The sequence below is a fragment of the Abrus precatorius genome, unplaced genomic scaffold (genome assembly GCF_003935025.1).
Source record: "Abrus precatorius isolate BTA unplaced genomic scaffold, Abrus_2018 Scaffold1, whole genome shotgun sequence".
Taxonomy (NCBI): Eukaryota; Viridiplantae; Streptophyta; class Magnoliopsida; order Fabales; family Fabaceae; genus Abrus; species Abrus precatorius.
Genome location: NW_020874291.1, coordinates 1,299,099 through 1,320,446, shown reverse-complemented (window position 1 = coordinate 1,320,446; position 21,348 = coordinate 1,299,099). Strand labels below are relative to the sequence as shown.

General features: G+C 28.1%; 4 protein-coding genes and 1 non-coding gene across 5 annotated transcripts; 2 read left to right on the top strand and 3 right to left on the bottom strand.

The window, feature by feature from the left end:
* Positions 1-1,564: 1,564 nt before the first annotated feature.
* On the bottom strand, positions 1,565-2,022 carry LOC113857593 (non-specific lipid-transfer protein 1-like). Its single transcript, XM_027489655.1, has 2 exons — positions 1,676-2,022; positions 1,565-1,574 (listed from the first exon to the last, which is right to left on the bottom strand). The coding sequence occupies exons 1-2, from the start codon at positions 2,020-2,022 to the stop codon at positions 1,565-1,567; spliced, it is 357 nt and encodes a 118-aa protein (XP_027345456.1).
* A 7,184-nt stretch (positions 2,023-9,206) lies between these two features.
* On the top strand, positions 9,207-9,968 carry LOC113857578 (putative F-box protein At1g67623). Its single transcript, XM_027489623.1, has one exon. It carries the CDS (start codon positions 9,207-9,209, stop codon positions 9,966-9,968), a length of 762 nt encoding a protein of 253 aa, XP_027345424.1.
* Positions 9,969-14,269: 4,301 nt separating this feature from the next.
* On the bottom strand, positions 14,270-15,962 carry LOC113857571. Its single transcript, XM_027489609.1, has 3 exons — positions 15,372-15,962; positions 15,049-15,262; positions 14,270-14,814 (listed from the first exon to the last, which is right to left on the bottom strand). The coding sequence occupies exons 1-3, from the start codon at positions 15,960-15,962 to the stop codon at positions 14,270-14,272; spliced, it is 1,350 nt and encodes a 449-aa protein (XP_027345410.1).
* Positions 15,963-15,995: 33 nt separating this feature from the next.
* On the bottom strand, positions 15,996-17,018 carry LOC113857563. The gene is made up of 2 exons (XM_027489598.1): positions 16,722-17,018; positions 15,996-16,568 (listed from the first exon to the last, which is right to left on the bottom strand). The coding sequence occupies exons 1-2, from the start codon at positions 17,016-17,018 to the stop codon at positions 15,996-15,998; spliced, it is 870 nt and encodes a 289-aa protein (XP_027345399.1).
* A 628-nt stretch (positions 17,019-17,646) lies between these two features.
* On the top strand, positions 17,647-17,752 carry LOC113861741. Its single transcript, XR_003504326.1, has one exon. It is a non-coding gene; the product is annotated as a small nucleolar RNA R71 (small nucleolar RNA).
* The last annotated feature ends 3,596 nt before the right edge of the window (positions 17,753-21,348 follow it).

Genomic DNA, 21,348 nt, shown 5'->3' with positions numbered 1-21,348 from the left:
AATGACATTAATTGATTCTCGAATGAAATTTGAGGTAAATATCAACCTTATAAAACATCCATTAAAAATAAGCCATTTTCTTGGTGGGAAAATTTCTTTCAAGTCACTTATAAACACTATTTTTCTTTTCGAGTTGCGGCAATCCATTTAGATAACATATAACTGTTTGTGAAAAATATAGGGAATTAATTGACAATTAATAATCAATGAAAGATAACAGAACATTAGAGTCCTAAGTTTTGGACCACAAAATGCAGTTGTTAATTTTGGACAATTGTCAATTTTCTGAAGATTTTATATGCTTGCACTATATTTGTCGCTAATCCAATTTTATATTAACTATATTTTTTCGTTGTTTATGTTGTAATAGTTTTGAGTAAGTTAGCTTCAAAAAAAGATATGATCCCATTTATTGAAAATATTATAAATTTTGATCTTACTCGTGTTGGATTTATTAATATTATTGTTATAATTTATAAGATATGGTTTGTCTTATTTGTGAAATTCCTTTAGGGGTTAATATCTTATATGACATAAAGAAGTTTTGAGCTATAAAATGCCAATTGAGTACTTATAATTTCTTTAGTTTTGGATGGAAAGTATGTCATTACTTATGAAATTATTCTTTTGTATCGTTTTAATCTTTTGTATATTGTACTATATATGTTTATTTTGGAACTACTTCACTAGTTTACATGTACAAGTAATATATTTATCGAGTTTGGATTTTTTACAAGAAAGATATATGAGTAAATATTCAGTTTAGTCTTTAAATTTAAACATTTATAATTTTTGTCTTTAATTTTACAAGAATCTTACCTTAATCTCCAACTTTACAACATAATATTTATTTTGGCTTTTTATTTATAAAATAAAAGTAAAAAAAATAAATAAAATGAGTATTTTATTTAATATTCAAATTAAAGTGAGATTTTAGTAAAGTTATAGAAAAAAGTGATAATGCTTAGATTAAAATAGACAAGATAAATTGTGAATTTAAGATTCACAATGAATACATTACCACAGAGTTGAGATCTTATTGTTATAGCATTGTTGCATTATAATATTAGTGACATTTAGATATTAATGTTGATATTTTGGTATCATATATTATTTTGTACTCAACTGGATCTTATAGCAAAAATTTCTTGGAGATTTTAATACTTAGTCTCATTGAAATTGAATTTTAAATTAAACAAAGTTGTACTATTTTTATTTGTATCACATTTGATGGGATTAACCATTTTGTGCATTGCAAAATTCATATACATAGTATATGTATAGGTAATCAAAATACTGGCAAATAATGCAATGCCCATATTTTTTTTACTGTATAATAGTATGATTGTGAACCGTTATACTGTAGTATAACAAAACTGCAGTCAAAGTAGGACGTATAAAGTTTGAAAGAAAATTGCATAGGAAAACTCAATGGAAGAAATATTCCACTCATTATTTAGCAAAGAAATACATAGTTGCTAATTTATTGTGTATTACATATATTTATTTGTTGGACGTTGTTATTGCTGCTCAAGCTATGTTGTGATCCATACCCGTAAAAATATCATGGAACCCTGTACACAATAAGAAAAAAGTTAAGAATAAGTATAAAATTATGGATAAATGTGAATGCATGTGTGAAGGTAAAAGGGAAGAATGATGGATAGAGATTTACGTGTTGCAATCGATTGATGGTACAACAGGAACTGGAAGATCAATTTTACAAAGTTGAGGGAGTTGTTTTGCTCTGTCAGGCTTGACGCCATTTTTGGAAGCAGCGATCTTAAGGCAATTGCACACATCCCTTCGATTTTGAGTGGTGCTTGCCCTTAGAAAAACAGTGTTTGCTCCTTCACAACACTGACCTGATATTTCTGCAGAACCAACCAAATATGGTTTACAAGGTTGCAATAACGATATAGCCTCATCGCATGTGATCTCATCAATTTGGCCTGTAGAAAATGTTGATAGCATCAAACATAAAGTCATTACAGCCACAATAACATTCATCATTTTCACCATTTTGCCTGCAATGTGTTTCTATCTTCTTTGGAATTTCAAGTTGTGATGACCCCTAAGAAACTTGATTGAATTTATAGCTGTCATTCTAATTTGTTGTGTGATAAAGGGTAGGTGCATAATAATTTTCTTTCCTTTATTTCTTAGGCTGTAATTAATTTTTATTTTCCTTACATGCTCAAACTTATCCATTTATGCAACATTTCTTATTTTTTTGTTCAAACGTTATTTTACTAAAGTCATTTGCTTGGGGAGTTAGTTAAACAATTGGTCGGTTGTTCTTTTTAACTTGTGGCTTTCAATTTTGATAATGTTAGCATTGAAGTATTTGTTCATATATGAATCCACTCATGAAGATAATTAAACTAATTATGAAAATTTCTAATTAGAAAATGAGAAAAGTTGATAGAATGTAGATACAGTGTTTATTTTATTTTTTTTAATGATATTTTAACAACATTATGGTTATTTTTTTTATTACTTCCAAATTTAAACAGATTTTATGGCCAAAAATTATTTTTTTATTTTTAGTCAATTTTTTTTAATATATTATCTTTTTAAATTTTTTTACAAAGGCATAGGGATTAGGTAAGAATAATAAATAGATTTTCTTCAAATAATTTTTTTTTGGTTGTATCTTTTCGTAAAAATGGACAAAACAGGCTACCTAGATAATCTGGGTTGGCTTGTTGCATGCAATAGGTTTAGATCATGTGCAAAAAATTATATTTAATTTGTTGTGTTAAAAATGCTAAAAACAATTGAAATTTAACTTTTTCTATGAAGTAATATTGGAATCTATCGTATTTGGTTAAAAAAATATTTAATTTGGACTAAAATTTTTTAATTTGTGCCCTATATTTTATCTTGTAGGTTTATATGAACCTTAATTATAAGTTTTTTTCTTAAAGCTTTGTTTGAGAGTTTAGAAAAAGAGGAAGGAGAAGGGTTTGAAGGAAGAAGGAGGGAGAAGGAGATTAAATTCTTTCGTTGTTTGGATGTTTAATATTGAGAAGGAAGGGTGTTAGGGAGGTTTAATTATATAAATTATTTTAAAATTAATATTTTTTATTTTTTTAAAGTTTTTTTAAAAAAATTATTACTTGAAAAATTATTTTTTTTAAAAAAAGCTAAAATCTTATTTATAAAATAATATGAAAGAGTGAAAAAGAGAAAACTCAAAAAATAAGCTTTTAGAGGATTTAAAGATCCTCCAAAACCTTCTCCTCTTAATTAAGCAACTTCCAAATAAGATTAAACCCCTTCTAATCGATTCTCTCCCCTTTCTTCTCTTTCTAAATCTAATTCTCAAACATAGACTTAGTAAATAAGATTTTTCTATTTTGCCATTCTTTTAATAGACCTGTTATGCCTATACATTTATTGCGAGAATCGTTGGGTTCATTACATTTGACGTATTGTGTGATTTAACACTAGTGGACCTCATAATTTTTTTTAAAACATCTTATTAAGTAGGTTAGAAAAGATGTGTGTTTATAAACTACCATTAGTCTCAACTCTTATTTGATATAGGACTTTGAGCAATAAAACAATAATTTATAGAAATTATGTTGCTCTCCTTTATGCACATTTCTACGTTAATTAAAAGCTTATAATTTCTCACTTAAACATGTTTATAGGCTATTCAAGATTCACACGGTACATAAAATATTTTTCTAACATGATATCAAAAACTTATTTAATTTAAATATTGAACTTATTCAAATACATCCAATCTTGTTGAGACCCTGTAATCTATCTAGTTTGGATGTTGGCTGCTAATTCACGCACCAAATATTTAGTTTTGCGAGTAAATAAAATGTATTAAGATATCTTATGTTAGTTAAAAAGAAGTCAAAATACTTCTTGTAAAGTCTTAGATAATTCTTCTCTTATAAGATAACTTTTTGGAATAAGTTAAACCTAGATTTTTGAACAAGTGCATATCACATTGCTTTGTTCAAGTTAATTATTTTGAGTTTAGAATTTCACCTTTCTTGCCCTTGGTTTTTATGATTAATCTAAATTATTTTGATCATACACTCACCTCATCCCACACATTTTCCATCTATATTAGATGTTTTTGAATGAAGTTTTAAGACTCAATTATTTGTGTTTAACCTCACTAACCAATGCATTGTTTAAATAGATTTGTTAATTAAACAATTAAAAATTATATTGAATATGACACCATATATAATTAAAAATTATATCGGTTTATATGTGAATGGGCTCATATAGATAATTATACTAATTATGAAAATACATAAATTTTCCAGAGTACTGAATAGTAATTACCTCAAGATTAGGAAAAAATAATATATATTTTAAAACTACAGAAATTCTAATTAGAAAATGAGAAAAGTTGATAAAATGTAGATAGAGTGTTCATTTTAATTTTCTTTAATGATGTTGTTCAACTTTAGAAGTCAAGTTTGACAAAATTATAGTTATTTTTTTTTTATTACTTCCAAATTAAACAGACGTTATGGGCAAAAAAATTTTAAGTCAAATTTTTAATATATTTTTTAAAATTATTTCACAAAATGAAAAGCATTAGAAAAGGATAATAAAGATATTTTTCTTCAAATAATTTTATTTTGATTGTATCTATTAGAAAAGCCAGAGAAAACAAGCTACCTAGATCATTTGGGTTGGCTTGTCCTATGTAATAGGTTTGGTTTATGTGTAATACTCTCAATTTTGTTGTCCTTTTATGAGAAAATAAGAATTTTGTTACAAGATTTCTCACTCAAGCGAGATAGGTTTCGCTCAAACAAGATAGATTTTTTTTTTAAAAAAAGAAGGCATTCTAGAGCATTCTCACTCAAACGAGATAGAATAAGGTTGACCCATCTGTACTCTCGCCCAGGCGAGGAGTCACAGGCAAACAGGAAAGTCTCTAGACCCATTCTCGCTCAGCCGAGATTGCCTCTCGCTTAGGCAAAAATGTTCTCGATCAAGTAAAAGTAGCAGAAAAATGAGTAGTCCCGCTATCTGGTTGTCTTGCCCAAGCGAGAAAGGTCTCGTGTAGAGCTCACTCAAGCGAGAATGCGCAGGTTTGGAGGGATATTTAAGGAACCTTAACCCTATTATGTTATCAAAGTGGAAAGGGAAATGTTGATAAATTATGAGGAATATGTAATGCTGAAATGATAATAAGATATGTGTCATGTGAAAATGTTAAAGTGCTAATAAAATGAATTGTAATGAAAAATATTGAAAAATTGGATGTTATACGAAACACTGAGATATTGTATAGATAGTTACAGAAATACACTGAAAGTATAGAGTCTGAAGGAGTAAATGCTAATTGTAAGAAAGTGCACAATGATTTGCTGAAAGTAAAAGTATTCACAGGTCACACATTTATTTCCTGACAAGACTCCTGACTATACCTTTGCTAAAAGGAATTAGGGGAATACATGTTAAATCTGTGTTGTTGTTGCTAGTTAGCAACTATCTATACATATATAAAACTTCAAGGGATCTCAGAGACAATGGATGTGAATTTGTGATGTGTGTTTGTAATAAGTGAATCATAGCATATTAATTAGTGTAATTAAAATATAGATATTGTAATATATTGACTGGTATAATCATAATGCATTAATTAATATGGTTGTAATGCACTTATGACATACTGCTCGGCATGAAAATAAATGAAGTGATGTGAACCTAATATATATTTGAAGTAATGATGATGTGATGGATAATCTATTAATCTGCTATAACATTTGTTAATATAATGTATGATATGATATTATGTTAGTGCATATTATATAATCTAAAGTATAAATAATATGATTGTTGTTGCTATAATTTTATTAATTTAATATTGAAACTAGTATTATTTACTATAATGGCACAAATTTATGTCTCCTTTGTTAATTTGGTTGATTCTTAAATCAACGAATTATTGAGAGCGTGAATATTCACCCTTACAACCACTTTTTGAGGAATTGAAATGAATGATGGTTCGCTCTATGATCATATTCTTATGTAAAGAAGAATCTACTTTGTAGGCTTTAAATTGTATTACGGTTTTAAAAGTTTTGATTAAGTCTTAGTTAAAAATTAATTTTTTGTATGTAAATAATGTGATGATAAATTTAGACATTTAAAAGGTTTGATAAAGATTATTCTTAATAATTATTTGAATTATATATATAATACTTGGCAATTAATTCTATCAATCTTAATTGTTTTTATGTTGAATTTTAAATTCTAAAAAATGTATTTATAATGTTTTTGCAAAGTATCATCAAAGAATTCATTTATAAGAAAGTTTTAATGTCACCACATTTTCATACTACTTGTTTTAAGAAAAATTAAATTTATTCCTTTTAAATTGTCATAATTTATTATATAAATTGAATACAAAATTAGGGATGTTACATTATGTACAAAACTTATATTTACTTTGGCCTCTAAAAAATATACTCAAAACAATTAAAATTTAATTTTTTACATGTTTTTGCAAATTTAAGTAATATTGAACCTGAATGAAGGCTATAGTGAGTTAGTGTAGTATATAACTTATGAATAATTATGTAAAATGACCTGATGTAACATGTTATATGTAACATATCCTTTTAAAATTTAAATAATTTTCTACTTTAAATATATAATTTTAAATAAAACGTAATTGAAATTATAAAGGATTTAAATAATTTTAAATTTTTTTACAAATATATGAATTTAGACCAATAAAAATTGGTAAATTTTTAAATTTTGTATATGTATGAATCTCATTTATAATAGGAATAAAATGTGCTTTCATAATTTAAAATGAAATTTTTGTGTTATATATATATATATATATATATATATATATATATATATATATATATCAAATTCATAATACAAATGAAACTGTCTTTAAGTGAATTAAATTTCTAACTAAAGTAGGATATAAGTTAAAATTTAAAGTAATTAACTATTAAATATTACACATACACCTTAAATCATTATTTACAATAGAATTTATCAATGAAAATATGAATTCTAAATAGATACTTAATATTATTATATTCCTCAAAACAAGTTAAATTCTAATAGAGCAGTCTTCTTCGTTATAATTCATTATGAGTATGATCCTAGGATGGTTTCATCTTTTTTTATCTCATCATTACCTGCTGAAAATATTTATAAAGGTGAGCATCTTTTGCCTCACTAAATTCTCATTTTATAATACAATAAAAAATAATATAAAAAATATTTTCTAATACATTATACATTAAAATAAAAATAACTATTTTTACAATTATATCCAAACAGAGATTATTCATAGATATCATTTCACATTTAATTAAATACAATCATTCAATCTTTGAACTCATGTCATTTTATACAATTCAATTATGAGAGATTTATCAAATAACGATACTCTAGATGCTCACGACCATTGATTCGTCAAAGTTAACCATTTCTACAACACGACTTGTATATTAGTTTGCACATTATTTTAGTAAAGTAATTTGCTTGAGAAATTGGTAAAATAATTGAAACTAATTATTTTTAATAAGAACCAATACTTTAAAGCTAACATTATCAAAATATATTGAAACTAATTATTAAATTAATTATGAAAATTGATAAATTAATAAGACCATATGGATTGCTATTCATCCTATCAACAATATTTAGGGAAAAATAAAAAGAGAAATAGAAGAAGATATGGAAGTGACTACCATGGAGGTTATAGAGCTGGAGTTTTTGTTCATTCGCTATGTTTTAATGGGATATACTTTTATTTTTAATATTTTATTTATTTTATATTTTTAAATATTATGAACCATATGTTATAAGCATTTTAAGTATAATAGGGACATGAGATGATCAAGTAAAATTTTGTAATGATATTTTTTGAATGATAAAAAATAAAAAGAGGTATGTACTTTATTTTTTTTTAACTTTTGTATCTGCTTCTCTGTTTTTTTATTTCTTTCATTCTCTCTTGATGTTTTTATTCTTTATATTCTCCTTTGTATTCCTTATTCTTGTTTCCACAATAAGGGTAAGTGTATAATAAGTTTTTTTTCTTTTTATTTGTTAGGCTGAAATTAATTTTTATTTTTCTTACATGCTCAAAGTTAACCATTTCTACACATTACTTGTATATTAGTTCGAACATTATTTTAGTAAAGTAATTTGCTTGGGGAGTTTGTTAAACAATTGGTCGGTTGTTCTTTTTACCTTGTGAGTTTCAATTTTGATAAGTCATGTAGATAGTTAAACTAATTATGAAAAGAGATAAATTTCTCAGAGTACGTGCAAAGTAATAATTAACTCAATATTAGGAAAAAAAAATAATATATATTTTAAAACTACAAAACTTCTAACTAGAAAATGAGAAAAATTGATAAAATGTAGATAGAGTGTTCATTTTAATTTTCTTTAATGATGTTGTTCAACTTTAGAAGTCAAGTTTTACAACGTTATAGTTATTTTTTCATATTACTTCCAAATTTAAACAGATGTTATGGCCATATTTTTCTGTTTTACTCAACTTTTTAATATATTACTTTTTCAAATTATTTTACCAAATAATTTGAAAAATTAATATATTAAAAAATTATTATATATTTCTTATATTCCGCTGCTCTGTTTTTTTATTTCTTTCATTCTCCCTTGATGTTTTTCTTCTTTAATTTCTCCTTTATATTCCTTATTCTTGTTTCCACAATAATTTGTCTATTTTTTCTTTCATCTTCATTTTCTTTCTGTATTTCTTTTAAGAAATTTAGTGGTTATCATTTAGAATATGTTTTTTTTTTCAAAATTAAGATATCTTTTCAAATTCTTGTCAGAATTATTAATTATTAAGATTAGGATTAGTTTCTCACTCCAAATCGACTTACTTAGATTTTTATCCCTCCAAATTTTTCCATTCCAGATGTCATTAATACTTAAACTCTTGTAAGGATTCAATAAGATAAAGGTTAGGTGCAACTAAGATTATCCCTTGCAAATAGATAATACATCAAATCCCTAGATCTTGGATTTCTTGAGTTTGATTCTTGCATATAGGATTTCTTAACCGATGATATTAATTATATCAACATGAGCACTTGTTGAAATATCCTCCAACATATATATAAACACATCATACCGTAGCTTCGAAAACATAGTTTCCAATCCTAAGTTTCCGCAGCCTTAAACTCATCAATACCATATCCAACCATATGGCTCCATCAAAATTAAAGAAAACGAGAAAACCCACTTTCAAGAATGCGTCCTCTCCGACAACCGCCATACAATCACTTCCAAAAGACATGTTGGTAGAGGTGGTTGCAAGGGTAGCTTCTCATTCTTTCACTGACCTTCACAGCATGAAAATGTGTTGTTGGGATTTTCTTGATGCTTCCGAAGATAGTTACGTTTGGCAACAAGTTTCTCTGGACAAGTTCCCACTAATCCAATGGTTTCCTAATGACAAAGCATTGTCCTTTTTAAAACGTTGCAAGCAAAGCGGAAACATAGAATGTGTGTGCAGAGATGGATTTATAGAATTCTTCTGTCATCCAAACGAAAATATGGGTGATCTTGAAATCTTGAAGGTGGCTGCTGAAAAGGGTCACATGGAAGCAAAATATATGTATGGTATGATATTATTATGCTCTGAATATGATGAGTTAAGAAGAAAAGGACTTGAACATATGCGTTTTTTGAGGAAGTCCATGTGTGTCATAGCATGTAGAAAAAAGGTGGAACAATTTGCACAACATTTATGGATAAATAGAGCATTAGTGCGAAATCAATCCCCTCTTTGTCGTCATAAGAGTATATGCAATGGATGGAGATTGAAGAAAGGTCGATGGATATTACTGGATGAAGATGATGATGATGATGATGATTTTCACTCGTGCGAATATTGTCGATGGGATCATGAGTTAAACTTTTTTTACAATTTATTCAGTGTTGCTTGGTATAGTTTCAGTGAATAATTGTATTTTAAAGCAAGTTTATGTGATTTTTCTTCTTTGCATTTTGCTTATGTAGACACATTAGAGTGGCACATCTACCTGCTTTCTCTCTCTTTCGAATGTTAAAATTTGGCAAATTAACTTTTTTTTTCAATTTCTTTTATGTGTTTTGAAGTTTTGATAAACGCTTTCAATTTCGTCAATATTTTTTTCTTCTTTCCCTTCAAAATTTCCCTTTCCAAACAATCTCTGGGAGGCGAGAGAAAAAGAAAAGCAAAAACTGTAGAGACAGGGGTACCATTATTCTTCATTAAGATTTGAATTAAAATCAGATAAGTGGTGAAAACCTGGCCATGGATACTTTTATCTTTATCAAAGATATATATACCATATCTTCTTTTACTCTCACCGAAAGTAGATAACTAAAGCTTTAAAATTTAAATGAACAAGATAGGGTAATTAGAAAGGAAATTCTTCGTATTATTTTTTATGGAAACTAAGAAAAAGGGACGTGAGATCAAATGGTAATTGAAATGAATAAGCTTTTAATATTTTATTGAAGAGTTTAAATTTGATAAATTATAAATATCCATCTTGATCGCTTTAGAAAAATATAAACTCATAAAAGCTAACTGTCTAGATAATTAAATAAACGACATATTTATAAAATCCTTGTATACTAAACGCTAATTTAATAAATTATTATAGTCATCCTTGAAAGACGACCTTAGTTACTTGCCACATTCTGCGTTAGGTTTTTATTTTGGTACATGTACGGCTACGGATCAAATAAATTATAAATAAAATTTTTATATTAATTATTATAAAAACTAATGTATTTTTTTGTTGATATAATAATTGATGATTCAATTATAACATAAAAATTTTTACACACTCAATATATATAAATAAAATTGATTATAAGACATAAATTAAAAATATAATAAAATTAATATATTTTATTTGTTGTATGGTAAAGGGTAAATGCATAATAATTTTATTTCTACAACATTTCTTATTTATTTGTTCAAACTTTATTTAAGTAAAGTAATAATGTGACCGTAAAAGAATTGGTTCATATGTATAAATGGGCTCATGAAGGTAATTAAACTAATTGTGGAAACAGATAAATTTATAAGATTATGCGAATAAAAAAATTAATTAAGATTAAGTCAAATAAAATAACACATTTTAAAACTAATAAACTTCTAATTGGAAAATTAGAAATGATTAATACTATGTGGATAACCTACTAGTTTATTTTGTTTTTCACTAATAATGTTGTTTCAACCTTAGAATTGAAGTTTTATAACATTATATTTATTTATTTTTATTACTACGAATATAAAAGGAGGTTATGGTCAAACATTAAATGCTGATTTTTACTTTTAGTCAATTTATTCAAATTGTATTGAACTTTATTGATATATTATTAGTATGTTTATTCAATTTTATAATAACCTGTTAAGAAGACGAAATAATATCTTTGTTAATTTTATAATAAAAATGTAATTATCCTAAATTATTTTTATGGCAGTGTTGCTTATTTGTGACTAATAAATAAAATAATTTTACGAGAACCATTATTATATTGGATAGCATGTAAAACTTTAAAAGATAAATTGACTAGAAATCAAACTCAACATTTAATATTTTACCAAAACCTCCTTTTATATTTGGTAGTAACAAAATAAAAATTAACTACACTGTATGACTTTGAATATCATTATATATTAATGAAAATAAATCAAAATAAACATTTTATCTGCATTTTTTTTATTAATCCCTTATGATTTTCCAAATACAAATTCTTTTAGAAATATAATATTATATTTTATTTGATTTTCAATTATTTACAATTTTATTCACATATTTTTATGGGCTTTGATTTTTAATTTTACAGTTCACTTGTCTTCATGAGCTCATTTTCTATAAAACGTGACTATTTTTTAAAAGAATTTATAATTTTATAGATTAAAATTTTTTGTTTGGAAATTTAATTTAAAAAATTTAAAAATAAAATTTTTAATAAAAGAGTGAGAATTTGGAAATAATTTTTTATTTATTGTTTGTTCTATTTATATTTTTATTTAGTTATGGTTAATCTAATGATTTAAGTTTTATATTTTTAATTAATTTTATTAAGTATAGTAATATTTTTTTTAAAAAATATAAATAAGTTAATTACTCTATCCAAACAAAAACTTTAAAATGATAAAAATTTAATTATACTATCTAAATAAAATATTTTAAAATAATAAATATTTAAATAACAATTTAAATTTTTAAAATATTTTAAATTCTCTAATTTTCTAAAATTTTAATTACCTCATCTAAACCCAACCTAATGTTGTCATTAGCAAGTAAAATGGAACTCATTGGTTGAAGTTATAAAAAACAATTGGTCAATTTGATCAACATTCAAAATATATATGATCAATTGTCCATCCGATATATTGATATTTTATTTTAAAATAAATTATATATGTATGTATACATTAAAATTATTTTAAACAATAATTATTTTTAACAATAGTTTAACTTAATTCTATATCTATGAATAGTATGCATCAAAATATAAACAGTTAGTAAAATTAAATAATTTTAAAATATTATTTATTTTAAAATAATATTTTTTTTAATTTAAAGGGCTAAAAGTCCAAAACAAAAAAATAGTTAGGTAGTGGACCTACGGGTCTAGATATCAAACATAAAACATGATACAAATCACAAGGGGTTAAATTAAAACTAAAAAAAAAATAGAAAAGAGATTCATGCCCTATTTTGACTTATCTATAAGAGAAACATATACGGCTTATATTAACAAACTTGACAAGCTCAAGAGTATCTCTATTCTTACAAATATATATATTGAGAGAGAAAGTAAGAAAAAAAGAAAAAAACACTAGACACAAAAGCAATGAAATCAAGTAAATGTCTCTTTTTATTGTTGATTGTTAAAAATTATTACAAAATTTTACTAGTTGATTTCATGTTCTTGTGTTATACTTGAAAGGCTTATAACAAAACGGTTCATAATATCTAAAAAATATAAAAAAATAAAATATGGAAAATAAAAGTAAATCTAAATAAAATATTAACTTACTTTAAAAATATAAAATATTTAAAATTGTCAAATAATTCCTTCTACATCATTTTCCTAACAAACTAGAACTGAAAGTGAAAGTTTCACATAGGTTGGAGGTGAGAACCAATTTAAAAAATTTTGAATGTTGCAAACACAATATTTAAATTTGTAAATCAATACCTTATATATAATTTTTCATGACAAACTAATGTAGAAAGTGTACACATTCTACATGAATTGGAGAGGAGAAGCGATGTAAAAAGCCCAAATAAAACTTTTTACATCAGTTCAACATGAAAACTGTTCTTGAAAGTGTTTACACTAACAGTGATCAAATTTGAGCTTTTGAGGTGATACTTTACTATTTGTGTGTAAAGAAGAGGAACAACAAACTTGTTGAAAGAGAGTGACTCCACAAGTTAATTTTGTCTTCCATTTAAAAATGTGGTGTTAGACCAATATTGCATATGTTTGGTGAAATTGTTAAGTTTTAATAAGAAAAAATTAATTTTGGTTTTAGGGTTAAGCATTGCATTATGCACAGTGCAAAAATTTGTGCTTTGTTGAATTGGTGATTTGGAATATTTTGTGATATGTTGTAAAGAAATGACATTTTTAATTGATTGTGATTAATGACAGTATTGTGTTTCAACAATAACTTATTGTCATTGTATATTTATAGAATGAGGTGTTTGGTTTGAACAATGTATTTTTTGTTGTAGTTATTATGTTGTTTGGTAAAGGAAGACATTGACTTGTGACTCTCTTGCCGAATGAATTGTTTTGGTAAATAAAATTGAAACAGTGTAAAATAATATGCTACATTGATGGCCTTTTTGGTAACACTTGGCAAGCAAACTAAGCTTCGATGTAGTAATTTGATATCGTCTTCAGGGATTTGTTGATAATAGTAATTTCTTTTCTTGTTGTATATAAAAATATAAAGAATGTGATGAAATATTGATTTGTTCTAAAATATATAAAAGCAACAAATTGAAATTTAGTAGAAAAAACCTTATGCGAGAAGAGATTGGATTCAAATATACTTTCTAACTCTTTTATCTTCATCAATACTCACCGCAAATAACTTTTCATCTAGAAACTCCTCCAAGACCTCACCCTCCTGACTGGTCACTTGTTCATTTACAAGTCTTGATAAGTGATCAGCAACATGATTCTCACAACCCTTTTTGTCTTTGATCTCCAAATCAAATTCTTGTAACAATAGAATCCATCAGATCAACCTAGGCTTGAAGTCAGTTTTTGTCAACAAGTACTTTATAGCTGCATGGTCAGTATACACAGTGATTTTTGAACCAATGAGATAAGAACGAAATTTTTCAAGTGCATACACTATGGCAAGTAACTCTTTCTCAGTTGTTGCATAATTTACTTGAGTTTCATTTAACACTTTACTTGCATAGTATATGATATGAAAAATTTTATTCTTCATTTGACCCAATGCAGCTCCTATTGCATAATCACTAGCATCACACATAAGTTCAAAATCATATTTCCAATCTGGTGTTGTGATTATGGGAGTTGAAACAAGATTTTTCTTTAGCAATTCAAAAGCTTTTAAACAATCATCATTAAAATCAAATTTAATGCTTTTGAGAAGAAAGTTACTAAGAGGCTTAGCTATCTTAGAGAAATCTTTGATGAATCTTCTATAAAAACCTACATGCCCCAAGAAGCTTCTTATTCCTTTGACGTTGGCTGGTGGTGGAAGCTTAGCAATGATCTCCACTTTGGCTGGATCAACCTCTATTCCTTTTGCTGAGATTTAATGTCTCAGTATAATTCCTTCAGTCACCATAAAGTGACACTTCTCCCAGTTGAGTACCAAATTAGTCTCCACACACCGCTTCAGTACGGTGTTTAAGTTTTTCAAGCAAACATCAAAAGAGAATCCAAAAACTGAGAAATCATTCATGAACACCTCAATGCATCTCTCAAGTAAATCAGAAAAAATAGCTAGCATACATCTCTAGAATGTGGCTGGTGCATTACACAAGCCAAATGGCATCCTCCTATAAGCAAATACACCAAAAAGACATGTGAAAGCTGTTTTTTCCTGGTCTTGAGGATTTACTGCTATTTGATTGTATCCAGAGTAACCATCTAAGAAACAATAGTATGACTGACCAGCCAATCTCTCAAGCATCTGGTCCATGAATGGTAGGGGAAAGTGATCTTTTCTAGTGGCCTGATTGCTTCCTGTAGTCTATACACATACGTAATCCTATCACCGTCCTAGTTGGAATCAGCTCATTTTTCTCATTTCTTACAATTGTCATACCTCCTTTTTTAGGAATAACTTGGACCAGACTAACCCAAGTACTATTTGAAATGGGATAGATCATATCTACTTCTAACAATTTAACCACCTCTTTTTTCACTACCTCCTTCGTGGTCGGATTTAGGCATCTTTGAGGTTGGGCGACTGGCTTATAATCTTGCTCCATATGTATCTTATGCATACAGTATGAAGGACTAATTCCTTTCAAATATGCTAAAGTCCACCCAATAGCACCTTTATTGGCCTTAATCACCTCAATCAATTGATTCTCTTGCTCCTTTGACAAATGACTGCTAATAATAATTGGCTTCCCACCATCACTGTCCAAAAAGACATATTTCAAGTGAAATGGTAGTTGCTTCAGTTCTAACTTTATAGGTTGCACTTTCTCTTCTTCCCTCACATCTTCTTGCAAATGAGCATTAGTAGAAGAACTTTCACCTTTATTCAAACTGTTAATACACTCTTGCACTTCCTTGTCTAAAGTCTCATCAAACTCCTCATCAACATCAAACAAAACTTTTTCAAGTGGTGATGAGGTCCTAAGAATATCTTGAGCTTCCAAGTACACATCATCCAATACATCAACTCTAAAACATTCTTTGGTACCTTTTGGAAACTTCATTGCTTCAAATACATTAAAAATAACCTCATCATCTTAAACTTGCACCTTTAGCTTTCCGTCATCCATGTTAATGATAACTCGGGCGGTCTTCATGAATGGTCTACCTAGAATCAAAGGAACCTCTGCATCCTCTTCAATATCCATTACTACAAAATCCACTGGAAACATGAATTTGTCCACCTTTACTATCATATCTTCAACTATGCCATGTGGAAGTTTCACTAATTTGTCTGCTAGCTGCAAGGTCATCCTTATAGGACGTACCTCCACATCTCCAATTTTCTTTAGCATAGATAAGGGTATCAAATTGATACTAGCACTAAGATCTAGAAGTGTCTTTCCCACTGATAAATTTTCAATAGTCACTGGAAGAGTGAAACTGCTCAGATCTCTGGAATTATGGGGTAGAGACTTCTGTATAATAGCACTGCACCCTACTTCAAGCTCCATAGTTTCCTCTTCAAGAATCCTTCTCTTCTTGGTCAACAAATCCTTCATAAATCTAGCATATGTGGGCATTTGTTCCATAGCTTCAGTGAAAAGAATGTTGATCTGGAGCTTCTTCATAATATCCAGAAATCTTGCAAACTGTCTTTCTTTCTCTTTCTTTGATGGTGCATGAGGGTAAGGTAGGTCTTTAATAGGAACTGTCGAAATTACGTCCTTGCCCTTCTTCTTACTCTTTTCTTTCTCTACACCACTCTTTTCTTTTACTTCCCCTTTTTCATTTTCTTTTTCACTCTCACTCTTATTATTTACATCTCCACCTTTACTACTTTCTCCATCTTTTCTCTCAATCTCTTTCTCAACCTCACCACCTTGCTCATGTTCTTCTTTCTCCTCACTCTTTTTCTCACTCACTCCAACATCACTACCTACCACCTTACCACTCCTTGTTGTGATGGCTTGGCATTGCTCCTTAGGGTTGGCCTTTGTGTTTGCTGAGAATGGACCTTCAAACTTGTCAGCTAATTGTTTCGCTAGCTGACCCACCTGAACTTCTAGATTTTTTATGGAAGCCTCTGTATTCTTCTGGTTAGTGATAGATACTTGCATGAATTAATTCAGGGTATCCTCCAACTTGTTGGTCCTCTCATGAATAGAAGGATAAGAAGCTTGTTGCTGTTGTTGTGAAGATCTATTGGAAGTCTCTGCTTCATTTCTCCATCCAAAGCCTTGGTTGTTATTAGCATTATTTCTCCAGCCTTGATTTCCCTGCACAAAATTATTAGCATTCAAATTTTGGGAATTAAAATATCCTCCTCTTGGTTGATTACCCATATAATTGACTTCCTCTTCATTGGTAGTTTCTGAACAGAACCCATTTGAATGATCTCCTCCACAGAAATCACACTTGAGTGGAGGATTGGTTTGAGGAGACTATATGGCATGAAGTTGTTGTGGCAGCTGTGCCATTTGTTTTGTCAAGGCTTCAATCTGTTGGGTTAACAACTTATTCTGAGCAAGAATAGCATCATGAGTGTTCAACTCAATGATTCCTCTTCTTTGAAATTGATGTCTTCCATGTTGTGCTTGTTGATCAGAGAATGCTAATGACTCAATGATCTTCGTGGCTTCATCAAGATCTGCAGACATCATAGTACCACCAGCTGCTGCATCTAACAACATCTTCACTTCAGGTTTGATTCCATTGCAAAAGAAGTTCAGTTGTGCTATATCTTCAAACCCATGGTTAGGACATTTTTTGAGCAATGATTTAAATCTCTCCCAGGCTTCACAAAATGGCTCATCTATGCTTTGCCTAAAAGTAGTAATCTCAGCCTTGGCTTTGATATACTTGGATGAAGGGTAAAATCTGTTAACAAATTTGTTCTCCACATTGCTCCAGCTGGTCAAACTTTGATTAGGATGAGATTGTAGCCATATTTTAGCTTTGTCTGTCAAAGAAAAAGGGAACAATCTTAAATAAACAGCTTCTTCATCACCTTCTGGAATACTCATTATACTACAAAGCTCATAAAAATTAGACAAATGAGAATATGGATCCTCATGGTCAAGTCCAGTAAATTGTTGTGAGCCAACTAAGCTGAGGAAAGTTGGTTTCAATTCCATGGCTCGGGAAGCAGTAGGAGCTACAATACTAGAAAAATGCCTTGGGCCTTGTTGTAGAGCATAATCACCCAATGTCCTTCTTGGAGGTCTACCTGTTTCAACCCCACTATCATAATTTGTTTCTTCTTCAGCCATTTCTAACTCACGAGACGGTTGCTTAGAAGAAGTTGAAGAAGATGGAAAAATTAACTCTTGCTGTTATTCTCGGAGTGTCTCTAACTGTTTGAGCCTTCTTGTTCTACTATTATTTCTCCTTATCGTTCTCTCAATCTCAGGATCAAATTGTAATTCTTCAGCTGGAGTTTTTCCTCACGTATAAGAAATCATAACAAAAAGGTAAATCCAAGTAACAAAATAATTATATATACTATAAATATTCACACAATTAACTAGTAACAAAAATTAACAAGAAATGAACGTTACTAAATATCTGTGCCAAATCCCCGGTAATGGCACCAGAAACTTGATGGCCTTTTTGGTAACACTTGGCTAGCGGACCAAGCTTTGATGTAGTAATTTGATATCGTCCTCAGGGATTTGTTGATAATAGTAATTTTCTTTCTTGTTGTATATAAAAATATAAAGAATGTGATGAAATATTGATTTGTTCTAAAATATATAAAAGCAACAAATTGAAATTTAGTAGAAAACCTTATGCGAGAAGAGATCAGATTCAAATATACTTTCTAACTCTTTTATCTTCATTGAATAAATATGATTCTAATTCTATTACTTCCATGTTCATTACATAACTTAACTAGATCCCTCAAAATTAAGTTTTAAGGTAATTAATCCTACAACATGATTCCTCTATGTTTTAAGATTAATACCTTGCATTAAGAACACAACTTGAACATATGTGGCTAACAACCCCAAGTCTATTCCTAGTACAAGTGATTATTAGGTGTGTGATTCAGTTCGGGTTTTCAAAAGAGTTTTCCAACAAAATTTTCAAAAGCCAAAGATCATAAACTGGGTGATCAAGCTGAATTAAGCATTAAGAATAGAATCACACTAAGTAAATAAACTGAAAATCATATAAACTCACGAAGTAATTGAGTTAGGAGTTATATTGAATCCAATCCAAAAGAAATTAGCCACTCATAGTGAGGGTCATATCAAGATGTGATTCTCGTTGTGAAGCAATCCTCCCTACATCTTTCGTTGCTTCGTTCTTACTTTCTTCTTCCTCCCCCAAAAGTCATTTTTTCTCTGATCTATTATGCCTTTCTCCCCTTTTCACTTCCCAAACGTTTTTCTTTTATGAGTCTTCAAAACAAAGAGAATTCAAACAGATTTTAACTCCACGGCTATAGTTATGGATTCACCACTGTAGCTGTAACTTTGGCTTGCATTAATTCTCTCACGGCTGTAGCTGCAGATTCACAGCTTTGGCTGTAACTCTCTGGAATCCTCTTTTTGTTGCACACTTTCATGGCTGTAACTATGGCTTTGGAGCTGTAACCCTGAATTTCAGACTTCACCAAATTCTGCACAAAAGAGAGATATTTTAAAAGAAAACACTACTACTCTTGTGACTTCTTCAATTAGATTAATTCATCCAATTGGGAGTTAAATATACCCAGAATTATTTACATTTTAACCAAAAAATGTGTCAAATTAATGATAGAATATGAATTTCTAGCACTTAACACACAAAGCGATTTTAGTATGTGTTTATTGAAAGAAAGTTGAATATTAGAATTTTGTGTTTTAGATTTTATACACTCATGTATTGGTCTCCGCAGATTGTTTTATGCTGAAAATTTAAATATTTTGCACATATTTAATTGAAGTGTCATGGATTAATTCAGAATTAGTTGTTTTTATGTTTTGTGATAGGTATGATAAGAATTTTGTATATTGTGTGCATTGCATTATAATGAGATGTGGGCAGTCTAGCATTTCACGAATTTGTTGCAATTTGGATGTAGGTAGTGATAAGGGTACATAAAGACCCAAATGACCATGGCTTATTGGCTTTATTTGGCCTTTCATCCTGAAAAGGTCAATGATATGTAGTAGTAAAGTTATTGAATTGGAATTGATATTATTTGAAATAGTATTGAATTGAAGCGTTCACCATGACCCCAATAAATGGCCGTATTTGGGCCGCTTTTTTATGAAGGCATTTCATAGTTTTTGTATTTTTTGGAGTCTTAACCGTTAACGCCCCTTTATTAGGAAAAAAGAAGAAGAAAGAAACAGTACAGTATTTGACGTGGTTTGAATAAGGTTTTGTTAAAGTAGTGTTCTTGAGGATGTGGCATTTGTTTCCAGTAATTATTTTAAGAGTTAACGCATCTGATGGGTTTTTAATATCCTCTTCATTAAGAGTTTACGCTTCGCTGTGAATTTTGTCATTCTACTGGAGGTAGTCATCCTTAACTAAAAACGACAATATGGAATTTCATTCTTACATACAAGAAGGAAATAATTCTGAGAATAATGATTTTAATATAAACATGTGATAATATTATATATTATACTTTTAATAAAAAAATTAGTTATTAATTTTTTATCATAAACTCTTCAATAAAAATTTTAAAATTAAAAGTATTTATTAAAAATTGTGTTAGAAAAATTCAAATTACAGTAAATAGTATTCAATATATATATATATATATATATATATATTCACCTTTAAAATATCAATTAAAGAATAAAAAATAAATTTTTTTGTTGAAAGAATATTATTTATATACTTTCTTCTTTAATATTTTAACGTATTCCAATGTCACTTTTAATAAAAAATAATAATTTTAACTAATATAAAAACTTTTAAATGTAAGACTTTTTTAATCATATTTTTTATAATTTTTAATAATTAATACTTATTTGATAAATAATATTTAATAAATAGCATATTAATTAAGCAAAATTTGTGTTACCCTACTTTTAAGAAAATTTTAAATTTTATAAATATTTTAAATAAGTCATTTTATGTTCTATTTTATTGTTATTATACTAATAATTAATAATTAATTATAAAATTAAATTTAAGTTAGAAATTTGTAATTGTTGAAATTTGTTTATCCTTAAAACCTTGACTTTTATCTTGATTCAGTGAACTTTTTGGTCCATAAAATTTTTTATTTATAAAACTTTTTTGACTCAGAATTTTTTGCACAAGGGCTGAATCAATTAAACTCTTTTACAGCTCAAGAATAAGAAAGAGAGACAACGTACTCAAAAACTAAAAATTCAGGTCTCTTCTACACATTATATAACATAAAATTTGAATACATTTATTTTTGGATCAGAGTTTATTCGAATATGTATATATATGTATGTGATTTCCCTGCTTGAAGCA